At 40.9% G+C, this 14,949-nt stretch overlaps 1 protein-coding gene across 2 annotated transcripts in view; it reads right to left on the bottom strand.

Moving 5' to 3' along the window:
• Window positions 1-13,024: 13,024 nt before the first annotated feature.
• The window catches only part of CEP85L (centrosomal protein 85 like), a 105,957-nt gene continuing 104,032 nt past the window's right edge, over window positions 13,025-14,949 (bottom strand). For both annotated transcript variants that reach the window (XM_072141699.1, XM_072141698.1), the window contains exon 13: window positions 13,025-14,744. In XM_072141699.1, coding sequence (XP_071997800.1) covers window positions 14,578-14,744 — 167 coding nt within the window. In that variant the 3' untranslated portion in view covers window positions 13,025-14,577. The remainder of the gene's footprint in view (window positions 14,745-14,949) is intronic.

The raw sequence follows: 14,949 nt of genomic DNA, 5'->3' as shown, positions 1-14,949 counted from the left end.
CCTCACAGCTCACCTGTTCTGGCTCCTGTCTCGCACCTGTCAGCTGTGCGCACGCGCGCCAGCTTCTCTAAATTTAAAGTGCCAGCGCGCCATTTATTGGCGCTGTTCATTTCCTCAAAATTCTATATAAACCTGCTTCTTCCTGCAAGCCCTGCCGGATCTTTGTGCCTCACAGCCTTTGAAAAAGCTACCCAGCGATATTCCGTGCTCCTGAGTTACCAGAGTCCCTCCGTGCTCCTGAGTTACCAGAGTCCCTCCGTGCTCCTGAGTTACCAGAGTCCCTCCGTGCTCCTGAGTTACCAGAGTCCCTCCGTGCTCCTGAGTTACCAGAGTCCCTCCGTGCTCCCGTTCCCATCCGCCTGGACCTCCAGTTGCTGACCCCGGATTTGGACTTCACCTTGGATCTTTGCCACCTGCCCTGACCCTGGACCTGACCACGATATACTCAAAATATACTCATAATCTGTGCAGTGCCAGTGCCCATCCGTCCCAATCCTCCATCCTCCCCCCTCACAATATATCATAATCCCTACACTGCCAGTGCCCATCCGTCCCAATCCCCCCCCCCCCCATTATACTCATCTGACTGTGGCTGTCCAGCTCTGCCCCCCCCTCCCTTTCAAAGAAGTAAGTAATCGCCTCACAATTCGTTTTATAAATAGTGGTGGCACTGTGGCAGTAATTATCCATATTGGCCACCCCCATGCGGCTACCCCGAGTACAAGTGGCTCAGCGCTTGTGAAAAATATAAATAAAAAAGTTAACTTACCTAGCTGGCACTGGCACAAGGTTCCGACTCCCACTCCGCTTCTTCAGCCGTAAATTGACAGTTGTGCGTGCCAGCGCGGGACGCGGCCGGCCTTAGCGAAGTCACAGGCAGACTGTGACAGCTGTTTACACCTCTTGCCCGGCAACGGCCGCGTTGCGGCCGCTCCTGTCAGCCGCCGGCCCGACGCGTAGAAGCAGCGCTGCGCTGCCTGCTAGTGCCTCCGTCCTCCTCATCATGTGTAAGTCGGCCCGACCGGCCTCAGACCGGCGGTACCGGCCCCAGATCGGCCCGGGACCTGTCAGCCCACCGGGAAAATTCCCGGTGGGTTCAATAGCCAGTCCAATAGCCAGTCCGCCCCTGGTTGGGAGTCAACGCAACATGTGGAACTGAATAAAATGGTCACAACATTAGAAAGGTAGAGAACCACTGTTATAGGAGATCTTGTTTGGATTGTAGTCTTGATGGATGGAAGTTGATTATACCGGTTGACTCTTATAAGTGGGTTGTCTGCCTGTTGCCATATGAATTGCAGCAATTGTAACACTACTACTACAAGGGGGACCTCCTACTCCAATCACATCACTGGATGTCACATGCTATGTGCCTGCCTATGAGTCACTCTGCAGCATGGATCCTCTGAGGCTGGATAGCGTCATGTCATATTTTTGTTGGGTGCAGTAATTTCCTTTTCTTCTCATTAAAGATGCAGTCACACGGTGCATTTGCAATTCGTTTTTAAACACACTGCAAAACGCATTTGTTTTAAAACACATGTTTTTTTTCTCACGTTACCATGCATTTGGTTGGTTTTAAAGCATTATTCTTCATTGCTGTGTTAATATCCTTAATAGCGGCTTGCACTTCTAGCACTGAAGAAAAATGCTTTCAAACCAGCCACACGCATAGTGACATGAAAAAACACGTTTTGTAATGTGTAAAAAAACGCACACACTCACCATGTTACCACACCCTAATCATTGTCCATGAAATGAAAAAGAAGAGCACTAGCACAGTAGGCAGTTTAATACATACAGCATTCAGACAGGCACTAGTTTTGGAACAGAGCCAGTTTCAGTTTTACTTTCGTGAACTTTCCATTACATTTTTATTTTTCCGGTTACCGAGCTGATTGTGAGTTTGTTAACTGTGCCTGGTCGGATCATGTGATCATCACTAAGTTTGGCTGTAGTCGGTTGGTTGCAGTGCATCCACCAGTTGTGGCGAGACCTCATCTCAGTGAGGTAATGTACAGTAATGAAAGTTACACACATCATTACTATGGTAACAGAGCAGGACAGTCTGTTACCTCATCACTGGGGGCAGAAAATAAGAAGGAGGAAGAGTTACTGAGAACTAAAGGACCAAGGAACTTGTAGTTTTCAGTGGCAGCCATCTTTGTGATAACTCTGCATACTTTAGAGAGGCCATAAATTTTGTGAATCATAAAATCAAACTATTTAAGGTCCATTCTGTGATTAATGACATTGATTTTTGTTATATTCATTTATTTATAACATCATGGGTTTCTGTATATGATGTTCATATTCCCGGAATACCCCTTTAATTAAATATACTGAGAAGGTGGAAAAAAAATGTTAAAGATTAAGTATATAGAGTGGTACTTAAAGGGAACCTGTGACCACATTTGCACACATACAGCTAGTGACAGGTTCATACAGACCTCCATTAACTAACTGACACGCTACTTTTAGCTAAAAATTGTTTAACCGGTTCGCGACCGCCCGCCGTGTATTCACGGCGGTGGTCGCGTCGCGCTGCATGGAGAGGGCTCACGGGCTGAGCCCTCTCCATAGCCGGTAAGTCTTTGCTGCATATTGCAGCAAAGGCTAGCACCGATCGCGGGTGTTTTTACAGCGTGGGCTGCCGGCAAAGCTGCCGGCAGCCTCAAACAGATAGCGGCGCATGGGCGCCGCCATCTTACCTGGGATCGCCGCTCCCCGTGACGTCATCGGGGGGCGGCGATCCATCTCCATGGTAGCCTCGGGTCTTCCGAAGACCCGAGGCTATTTCGTTTTAACCCCTTCATTACAATGTGCTGATAGCACATTGTAATGAATGAGTTAGAAAATCCCCATATACTGCCATACTGTAGTGTGGCAGTATATGATAGGATCGATCAGACAACCTAGGGTTAAAGTACCCTAGGGAGTCTGAAAAATAGTATAAATAAAAATAAAAAAAAGTTTTAAAAAAAAAAATTATAATAAAAAAACCTAAAATTTCAAATCACCCCCCTTTCCCTAGAACTGACATAAATATAAATAAACAGTAAAAATCATAAACACATCAGGTATCGACGCGTCCGAAAATGCCCGATCTATCAAAATATGATAACGGTTTTTCAATGCGTTTAACCCCGTAACGGAAAATAGCGCCCAAAGTCGAAAATGACACTTTTTTGCCATTTTGAAAAATCTAAAAAAAATCTATAAAAAGTGATCAAAAGGTCGTACAGTCCTAAAAATGATATCATTGAAAATATTATCAAATTTCGCAAAAAATGATACTACCCACAGCTCCGTAAACCAAAGTATAAAAAAGTTATTAGCGCCAGAAGTTGGCAAAATCAAAAAAATTATTTTTGTACAGGAGGTTTTAATTTTTGTAAATGTATGAAAACATTATAAAACCTATACAAATTTGGTATCCCCTTAATCGTACCGACCCAAAGAATAAAGTAGACATGTCATTTGGGGCGCTCAGTGAAAGGCGTAATATCCAAGCCCACAAGAAAATGGCGCAAATGCGTTTTTTCACCATTTTCATTGCAATTGGAATTTTTTCCCCGCTTCTGAGTACATGGCATGGAATATTTAATACCATCATTATGAAGTGCAATTTGTTACGCAGAAAACAAGCCGTCACACAGCTCTTTACGTGTAAAAATAAAAAAGTTATAGATTTTTGAAGGTGGGGAGTGAAAAATGGACATGAAAAAACAGGAAAGGGCCCGGTCCTTAACCGGTTAACATCCCCATAAATGAATTTTATCTTATATTACCTGGGATCAAAGGGGGGGAGGGGGTGTCTTATTTGACCAAGCCCTCCCATCTACTCCTCCCCATGCCTTATGCCCCCTTACTATACAGCAGTTCATGTCATATCACCAGGGTGATATCATCAAAGGTCTTATACCCTTTACATTTGCAACATGTACCCCATGTATGACATGAAATCTCAGCAGCCTCCATGGATTTCTACTCCTCTCCATCCTCCCTGGAGGCTGCTGTGATTTCATGTGATCACATACATACAGTACAGTAGGGGTACAGTTTGCTAATGTGAGGAGGCTAAAGGACCTGAGATGATATTACTCTGGTCATATCACATGAAAGTAACACAAAATAGAGCTGTCAGTCAAAATAAGGGGGTGTGGCTCACTGGCAGCCCAGGAGAGAGAAAGAAAGCTAATTTGCATATCAGTATAGCAACTGTAATTAAGGTACAGTGTCTCACTGGCAGCTAATTGTAGGTGATATGTGTAGGACTTGTAGCCCTTTTTCAGCAGGCACTTTTAGTCAGGGTGGTAAAATTCTGGTGACAGGTCCTTACATCTGTGCACATGTTGGTTTGGAGGTGGGGGGGGGGCTAGTTGTGTGAACAGCCCAAGGCCAGTGGGACACTTTATCTGCCCGCTACTAGCCCACTACACAGTTTTTTTTTAGAGCTAACACATGAGCCCATTAACTTGTGTGGGTTCATACCCATGGCTGTGAATTCCACGGTGCTGTGCGGGAACTGAATGCCCAAGCTTCAAATAATAGAGCAGGTCCTATTCCTTCCGGAGTTTGCAGCTCAGGCAAACTTTTTCTATTGTCAACAGCTCACACGCTGACGACAGTCGGGCCGTTGTTTGCTGCCTTGGAAGCCTAGTTTATATCAACTTCTAGTTGTCTTATCTTTGGCCAAGAAGTGCTCTCGCCATGAAGTATCCTTTTTGCGGCCTGTAGGTTGTAAAACATTGGTCTAATTTTAAACGAAACAATAATAGATATGCCTCAATATCTATGTTTTCTCAAATGTATGCATTCTTTTTAATGTCCAACTTATGAAAAAGAAAGATCTACAATATTTCCTTTACAGCTAAATTCTGCTAACCCAAAATTATGTTTGGTAAAGTTTTTAATATGGACCCCATTTGGTATTTCTCTCTAAACGTTCCCCTTTGCCAAATAAGAGATGTAAAATACATCTCAGAACGTGAGCCATGAGCCATGCATTTCACTTTTTCTGATTTAAGCACCGAGGATGTGATAAGACACTTAGCTGATTAACAGCAATTAAACACAACTGCTGATCAGGAAGATGGTGGTTGGTGAATTTCAATTACATACATGGTTGAAACATCTTTATAAATAAGACTTCTTTGCATCTAGAACTGCAATCTTTGAGTTTAACATTCCCACACCCCATTTACAGTTTGAATTAAAATATTCTAATAAATATCTTGCAGTTGCATTAAGAGAGTTGGTTGGCCACAAAAGAAGTTGTCTAAATGGGTCGGAAAGATTTCATTTTAAATAAACTTTAATTATATATCGACCGTAATATCACTGCTGTTCCTCACCTTCAGTTTGGCTAAGTGCAACAAAAATGTGTTCTAAATCCTTAGCATGACATGTGGCTTTGTGATTGCTTGTCACTTGTTTTAAATATTTGGCTTGTTAATGTTAGTTTATAACATGACTAAGAGCCATATGGTTCGAAACGTGGCCGTCTCAGGCCAATAAATCTGTGTAAGGTAAAGAGCACCTATGTTGTAAACTACTTTTCTTTATACTGCAGTGTGAATCAATTTAAAAAATGTTATTGGAGGCAAAATGGCGAAAAGGTGGTGGTTCGGACATTTAGGTGCTATTTTCTTTTGTGGTTCATTGCCGGGAATAATTGTATTTATATTTTAATAGATCATTGATTTTGGGATATGTCTAGCTTAATTTTCTAGCTTAACTCCTTGGTGCTTTACTAGTACGGCGCCGGTGCACCCGGTCATCGCGTGTCACCATGTTACATGACATGGTGATATTACAATGGCACTCGGGTGACGGAGGCAGAAGAATCTCCTTCTTATGTCACCCAGTCAATTGATTGCTGTGATTGACTTGTTAATTGCAGTGTTTTGGTGCTGAAAAACTTGGTTTTAGCTCCTTCCCCCTCCCTCCAGCGGCACCATTTTGGTTTGGTGAGAGGTTCGCTGGAGAGAGCAGCTGAGCGTTACGGTTTCACCAAATTCCCTATTACACTGTCTGATCCCTATCTGTTTCAGTGCGTTGTTCTACACTGGACGCATTTTTCAGTGCACCGTGTGAATAGCGCTACACAATATCTTTAGTGGTAGTTAGAGCGTCTTAGGGCTAGCTTGGGGCATTTGTAGTGCCTTGTTGCACAGTGCACATAGGGTTTTTTTGGTGCCTGGTATAATATTTTTTTCCAGAGCGCCCGTAGGTGTGCCTAAAGTTTGGAGCCCATTATCTAATTACCCCCAAAAAGGCGTTGTAGGGTTCATGCTGGAGAAGTGCTGGGGCTTCCGCTGACCCATGGGTAGCCCTAGAAAATTATGCCCCTTAGGTCCCAGACTTTATGGGTCAACATGGAATTAAATTTGACACGGCAGGGCTCAGAGCTGCTCAAAAAAATTTTTTTTTTTTAGGAGCTGTTGAATTTAATTGTAGTGCAGACCAATCTCTACACTGCACAGCATATTGCCCAAAACCCCACTTTATTTTATGCACAACCCCACAGGTGGACCCCTGTCACTGCAGTAGAGATGGAGAAGTATTGGGGAATAATACTTCTTATGGGGATTTTGCCCAGGCATCTACCCCACGCAAAACATGTGGCCATAGGAGAGTCCCTGGTACAATATAAAGGGAGACCTCAATTCCGCCAGTATCTGCCCAATAAGAGGGCACGGTATGACATGATGTATAAGCTGTGCAAAATTACATTAGGGTATACCTACAAGTTCAGGGTATATGAAGGGAAGGACTCCACAATAGTGCCTCCAGAATGCCCCCCTTTCCCTGGTGTTACCAGGGCTACCACCTCTACCTGGACAATCTTTACACCAGAACTACACTGTACTGTACGGAGAAATAAGTCGCTGCTTGGGCAAAAAAATTAGAAGGCACGATGCAGCGTTAAGTACAAGCACAAGGGAGAGGTCCTTGTATTAACAAAAATACATGGGCACACCAGCACCCCTGCTTGTCCCCAGTGGAATGAGTTGGGCAAAATACATTTGTCACTACGAAGTCATATTTGATAAATTGCGATGCAATTTTTACTCTGCACCATTAACTACAACCATAGATACATAATTTGTGGGGTGCTCTTTCCTGAAATGGGGTCACTTCTTGGGGGTTTCTATTCTAAAAAAATTGGGACAACCCAACACCAGTCTAGTGAAAACAGAGCTGCAAAAGCTAAAATTTGCCGTGTGCATATCCTGTACTTTATTGCCACATATTAGTGTGTTGTAGGGTACACATTAGGGGTATTGCCCTAACAGGGATAACCCGCAGAATGATTTTTGATGTGTTTGTTCCCAGTGGCAAGAGTTGGGAAAAATAAATAGCCACTAACATGGCATATATGAGAAAATAATAATTTTTAGCAGCCAATGTTTTATATCTACGGTACACATAAGGGGACTAGGACTACCATGCTTAGAATATTATAACCATTCTGCAATATTCTTTGAGGGTGTAATTTCCAAAATGGTGTCGCTTCTTGGAGGATTTTCATGGTACTGGTACTTCGGGTGCTCTGCAAACATGACATGGCACTCCAAATCCAAACTTGTAAATACAGAGGTCCAAAAGCTAAATTTCGCTCCCTCCCTTCTCAGCCCTGCTTTGTGCCCAGCCTGTCTATTATTGGCACATTTGGGGTATTGCCGCACTCTAGACAAAACACCCCAAATATCATTCTGTGGGTTGTCCCAAGTGGCATAAGTTGGGCATAATATATTTGGCACTACAATGGCACATTTGAGAAAAAATTTTAAAATTCTTTCTCTGCGGCATTTACTTTTCTTTTAAATTTGGCCAGCTTACTAGGGGTTAAAATGCTCACCATACCCCCAGATAAATTCCTTGAGGAATCGGTTTTCTATTGCAGTGGAACTTTATGGGCTCCTCAAGTATACTGTGACACCACAAAACATTTGTAGCCAAATCAGCCTGCCAAAAATCCAATAGCACTAATTCAGTTCTGGACATCGCTGTGCGACGAAACAGCAGTTGACGTCCACACGTCTATAATTACCATACTCGGAAGAGGAAGGGCAAACATTTTGGGATTTATTTATCTCCAATACCTTCTGAATGCATACATTTTAGGGCTAAATGATAGTATTCTTAAACAGAAATTGAAATGTAAATATCTACAATCCATTCTTGTTTGATTCATAAGAATTAAAGGGACTTAGAATTCCAAAATGTTGATTTGAATGGTTTATTTTAATTCTTGAGATATTAGGTTCATAAAATGGTGTTACTTGTAGAGGTAGACACTACATAAGCCTTTATAGGGCACTTCCAAACTAAATTGGTCACCAAAGATTCAGCGTTTTTCAAATCTGTGGAAAATCTGAGCAAAAGGTTTCTACAAAAAAAAAAAAAAAAAATTGTGGTATGACTTTTTGTCTAAAAAGTAGAACATTTAAAACTTCGAAAATTGTAACTTTTAAAAATTTTTTTCCTAAATTATTGAATTTTTACCCCCAAAAAAGTAACTGATCAGCAAAATTATATTAACAATCTCAAAATCACAGGGATATGTTAAAGTGTTGAAAAGTTGTTACCCCATGAAGAGACACTGGTCAGATTTAAAAAAAAAAAAAAAAAAAAAAAAAGGCTGAGCACATATTAACAGGCTACGTTCTTAAGGTGTTAAAGGGGAGATTTAATTTATTTTAATATTTTTCAAAACATTTAATTTGTCTTTTGACTTTTATTTCAGCCCCCTGGGGGGTCTATCTTCTATACAAAATACTGCAATACAAGTGTATTGCAGTATATTGTAGATATACTGCTTCTATATTACAGTATGTCTCAGACAGACTGCAATATAGAATTGCTAATGACAGCTATGGGAGCCATTAAAGGGAATCTGTCATCAGGAGTCCTTTTTCTGGCTCCCCCGTGACCCCATAAAGAGTGTGCACATTGCCAAAGTGTTTTTACAATAAAACTGGCTTTTCCGGATAAAACAAAAAGTTAGATGAAAGTTTACCTGCAGAGCAGTGTCCCATGCCCCATGTGAGTGGCCAGCGAGAAAGGATTACCCCACACTCTGGAAACTGCTCCATCATGTGTCTATTTCAAATAGGAAACTGATTAAAGAGCGGTTTCCCAAAGGTGGGGGGAAACTGCTTCTCACTGGCCACTCCCATGGGACACTGCTCTGCAAAGATAAAGGCAAAAAGAATAATTAGATGAAAACTTATCTGAAAAAGCCAAATTTTATTGGAAATGTGTACACTATTCTCTATGGGGGAGCAAGAAAAATGGCTCCTGATGTCAGGTTCCCTTTAAAGAAAATCTACCACTCAAGTAAAAATAAAGTAGACATACTCGCCTATACTCCTCTTCAGTTCTATAGAACCTAAAAAAAAAAGTTATAAAAGCACCTGGGAGCGCGGGGACATGAAGTCGGGGGTCGACTGCGCAACTAATAAATTAACTACAGTAATTTGCGCCAGCACCAACCCAGGCAGTTCCCAGCAGGCGTCAGCTGTGTAATACAGTTGACACACGCTACATTTTTAATAAATAGCGTGACATGGATATTATATATTTTTGAAATAATCAAGAAAATTCCTAAAAAAGTGTTTAAACAATCACAAACATTTCAATACTGTGCATTAAACTGTAAGAGTATAAGAGTAAAAGTAACTAAAAAAAACTGATCCAATCACATATATTTAAAAAGTGCTTCCTTCTCCATTTACTTTGACTTATCCTTCCCTCCTAATCTGTTTTTATGTGAAATTTCTTTGAATTCTGTCTCACAAGCAGTTAGCCAGAACTCATATTAGGCTGGCTGCGCGCAAAAGTGTTCAGCCTATCGGAAAAGACATGTGTGCTGGTCAGTTCCCACAGACTATATAATATAAAAGGCCCATGTCCCCATAGAGCTAGAGAGTAGTGATCTGGTGCACCACTGTGTAAATTCTGCTATGTATAATGGACATATAAAGTTTCACTGCTCTGGAAGGGACATACTAGTAATATGCCATCACTTATAGCTAAAGTAAACTTTAAGGGACTTAGTGGTATCATCATTTGTTAATAGAAGGCATATATATGACTTATCCTTAGAACCCCATTCCATTTCACTACGGGTAATGAACTTGATTTACTGGTATCTGAATTTAGAAAAGGAATAAACACAAACAAGAATGAGACATTGGTTTGTAACAAAATGCATTTTACTCTGCAATAACATATTGAAAAGCATAAACAAAATCCAGTGAAAAAGTTGTACTTGCTAAAATGTAAGATTTCTTTCTCATAAATAGAACTTTGGCATTCAAAATTCTAGCTGTAAATCTAAAATTACAAAAAAATAATAATGCTGCCTTTGAAAAGTGAAAGGCATAAATTGGCAACCATCCAGTGGCGTCCATCTACTTATAACAACATGACAACTGTATTTACATGAGGTATTTTTAAGGACCCATACAAGGAACCCGCAAACAGTTTCCAATTCTCACACCCAAAGCTGTGCTTCAAAATAGCAACTGCCCTCATACAGCCATGTATTGGTAACACACAAATAAATAGTAACACACCCGATGCACACTACGTACAACAAGTTCTATACGGGAGATATAAAATAGTTCTGTACAATAATAGCCATGTCAGTGTCCTGTGTCATCTTCAATGTAAAATCCTACATATCAATGAGGAGCAGAAAGGTCTGTGACGCTATGGACGGATTTCATTCTCATCTTTTTTCTATAGGAACATCTCCCAGAAAAGCCTGATATAAAAAGACTATAATATAATTTCCATCTAAAGTAGGGACTTTAGTGGAGTTCTGGTTCTCACGCCCTATTCACTGCTAGGTGAGAGATGTAAATGTTCAAAAAGTCCCAAAGAAGTAAGCGCTGGTCTTCTTGTGGTTCACTTCTAGTAATAGTTGGGATCCATGTGGTCGGATCCGCAGTGTCAGATAGTTATATCCTCTCTTTTGGGCAAGTCAGTTGAAGGGGTTTTTAATGTGTCAAAGCAGGAACCTCAAGTTATAAAATGTTATTGCAGGAAAAGGTTGTTTTCCTTGGTAGTCAGAGATCACAAAATGAAGTCAATGACTAAAATGGCCAAAACCATCACTTTCTTTTCAACAAGGTGTATAATGTATTCCAACCTGGACTTGCACATGATTCCCTGGTGCTAAATACTGTTTATAAATAGCTTATAGAAGAATTAGGCAATGCTGAATGTTTCCTAAGTGTTCCATAAAGGAGAAGAAACCACAACAGAGGACCACATAGCCTAGAAGACATTGCCTTCATAACAAAGGAGTGATGAATACGGGCTAGTGCAAGGCACAAGTAGGAGAGTATTGCTAAAGACGTATTCATTACCATTTACAAAACAGGGTGTTCACAAAGAGATTTCTAAAAGGGATCTCTATATAACACAGCCTATATTGTCAGAATGGGGTAACTAAGGAAGGAAACAGGTACAACATATGGGTAAAACACATTCATTGAAAAATATATACACAGCAAGGAAGAATAGTGTAGAGGCTGAAATCTAACTCCCATCCTTCAGAAGCTCTAATATTCATTTGCACTAAATGAATACATTTTCCTGCACTGCATATGGATTCTCATAAAAAAAACAGACAGTCAAAAGGTCTTGGAAGCCACCAACCAATCGGATGAGGTTTTATATAAAGAAGAATGAAAAGAAAGAAAAATGGAAGAATGAAACCTGGAATCCAAAAGGTTAAAGGAAATCTTCCACCAGGATGAAAGACTGTGTGCAAATGAGCCAGAGGGGCTCTAGGCTCTATTAACACCTATGGAGCCTGGAGCCCCTCAGGCTCATCTGCATACGTTCCTTCATCCTGGTGGTAGATGCCCTTTAATATGTTGTAACACAGTGTTTGTAATGCAGTTTCTAGGGAAAAATGGTAGAGAAATAAAAATTTTGAAACTCATTTCTAAGAATCATCTAGATTTTCTTGCTTAAAAAGGTGATAAAGGTGTAATAAATAAGGTGTGTCATAAATAAGGAGTGCCAACTCGGTCGGTAGAGACCTACAATGTCAATTACTAATAGTGCACTATTGGATAAAAGGGAATAAAACTAGTTAAATACCAACCCCAGCAGAGAGGATTGGAAGCCGTAGCTAGTAATACAGTCCTTGTATACATGGGAGGCACAACAGGGATAATAAAGGATCCCAGAAGTTGTCCATTAGATGCCCAACATGCACCATTGTGTTTCATCACCTCCCTGTACATGCAGATTACAGCCAGGACATAACAGTGCATTTGGAAAAATATATACAAAGAAAAACAACAATAAATACATTTTCTGCTGACAACCCAATTATTTGTAGAAGAAAGTTTCAATAATTTATCCCGTAACTCATTACACTAGTAATGCAAGACTAGTGCCAGAAGCAATATGTAGGCATAGCCAGAAAGCAGAACATGCCATTGCTATATCTAAAGGTGGGTCTACAGTAGGTACTGGGTATTAAATAGTAAGAGTTCCTAGTAAATATTACAATTGTCTTCACAAGCTGCTGCGCACGTTTCAATATATCAGTAATAGAAAACCATGAAGTATGAGAAGTGGTATAAACATGACATGGGGCACGGAATAACTGTATGTTACACTATCCACAACAATTTACACTATGGAGACTTCTACGTAACAATATGCTATGCAGGTATAGTCAAAGGAAAACTGCTTAAAGTAATGTGGGTATATTCTTAAGAGACAAAATCACTGGAAAAGACATTCCTTGCAGAGGCTTATGCCTGAGGCTCCTTACATACAGATGCACGGTACACCTGGGCCAGGACCTGGGAGTAGCATACATTCTTCTGGAGAGGTGAGCACTGTTCATCCCTCCCCTCTCCATAGGGAAATATGCTGCTGGGCGATTCTTATGGCAGAAGATAGAGCATGCTTTATTTTCCAGCAACAGTGCGACACGTGTGCTCACCATACTGTGCCGTACACAATGCACTCCTATGGTGGACAAATTCTAGCTGCTGTTCACACAGTTCGCATACGGCCACCATGTACAGTCATGTCCAAGGGACCTAAATCTGCAGAATTTCCTTTCCAGTCATTTTGCCAGTTTTATCTTGATCACATATTGCGTAGAGAAACCAGCCAGACAATATCAGTCCAGAATAAATTAAGGAGTCATTTTTGTATAATACTGGGTAGTAGAGACCCTGCCCAACGTATATAGAAAAGTTTCAGTGACTGTATCTGACTACTCCAAAATGCTGAAAACACTGAGGATTACTAGTAACAGCAATACCCCAGCAGACTGTTCCCATCCAGCTTCTTCTTAATCAACTATGCTTAGAAATATTGCCTTAGAAGGGGTATTGCCTCATAAATCAAATTAGAGACCTCTTTTGTAGACTGTGGATAAGGGCTAAGTACTGGTTATCATGCAGAATACCCTTGAATTCAAAAGTGCACCATCTCCTGTATTCCCACATAGAGTTAACAACATGCTGGCGCAATGTTACAACAGAGGTGCATAGGGTCCTATTCTCTTCTTGGGGGGAAAAAAATTCTTCCTTTAAAAGAATGCAATTGATCGGCTATTGTCACTGTGTGGTTTATCTTTTAAACCATATTTAGAAAAATGTAGGAGAAATAGCAAAGTAAAAATCTATGTCTGCATCCCCATTACTTGCAGTCAGATATTCTTACGTGGCCACTGGTGTCACAGTTATCAGATGCAATGTAGCTTTAATATCCAATAAGGAGTATGTGGATATGAAACATCTGCCGCATCCCAACCTCACAGAAAAGAGCGCCCCATTGTACTATGAAGGGAACTCGAGTCTTGTGTTGTACTACAGCACGCTTCCCTGTGCTAGCACTGAAAATAGAGAACATTATTGCCCTGGCTTTTATGAGAGATGGTAATTACTGTACAACAGAGCAAAATAAAAATCCTACTGATCCGACTGTAAATGACTTGGAAGTAAAAAAGGATTAGTTTCTAGGCCTTTAAACCAGCAGAATGTAACATGGATGGAGCGTGCTTAATGGGATGGGAAAGCTTCCATTTGAAATAATGGCTTTCTTCACGTTTTGGTGGCTTTATAAATGGACTAGTCTTGCCTCGGCAATCCCTTAGAAAATTCATCACGGCTAACATTACCATTGTTATATAAGGAACTTGTGCAATTGAGTGAATATGACAGCCACAGCAGACACAACTATATGAAGATGGGAAAATTACAAAAAAAAAAGTTAGTTTTGTCTGTCATTTCACTACCAATATGTATCATAGATCAATAAAGCGTACCAAAATAGCAGTCTCCACTTTCCAACCTGTTTTACACATTTGTACATAAAACGTTGTGTTACATTCACTGGTTTGTCATTCGGTAGTTCATTTCCCAGGCATCAGATGAGTGGGGTCTTCCATGAAATGTTTAGAGGAGTGGTGAAATGTAGACAAAGCACCTCAGGTGTTGTGCATAGTAATGTTCTAGTATATGGCTCCCAGGCTGAAACATAGGTGAAGCATTTAATGTAAAAGTTTAAGCTTCCAGCCAATCATTGGGTGATACAGTTATCCCCCATATCCTGAGCGTAGCAGTCTGATAACATTGTCCGCAGTTCATCAATGTCTTTTCTGAGCTGTCGGGCATCTGCCAGTTTCTTGGTTAAACCCTCTGTGCTGTGGCTGCCGGCTTCACTTTCCTCAGAACCGGAGTTGGCAGCTGTGGAAAACAAGACAAGGTTGTGTGAGAACCAGACTACAGATGATATCCAGAGCACTTATGGTACGGATTAAAGAATTATTACTTAACTATTGACTAAGGGGCTACCATGTGTGTAAGGGATGAGTGTCAGACCATGAGAATAGGGGACCTAGTCAGGTAAGGGCACTAGGACTTCATAAACAGGGTGCCTTTCCAATCCTGG

Source organism: Engystomops pustulosus, chromosome 3 (genome assembly GCF_040894005.1).
Source record: "Engystomops pustulosus chromosome 3, aEngPut4.maternal, whole genome shotgun sequence".
Lineage (NCBI taxonomy): Eukaryota > Metazoa > Chordata > Amphibia > Anura > Leptodactylidae > Engystomops > Engystomops pustulosus.
The sequence above is the reverse complement of the archived record's forward strand: the minus strand, read 5'-3'. Positions and strand labels throughout refer to the sequence as shown.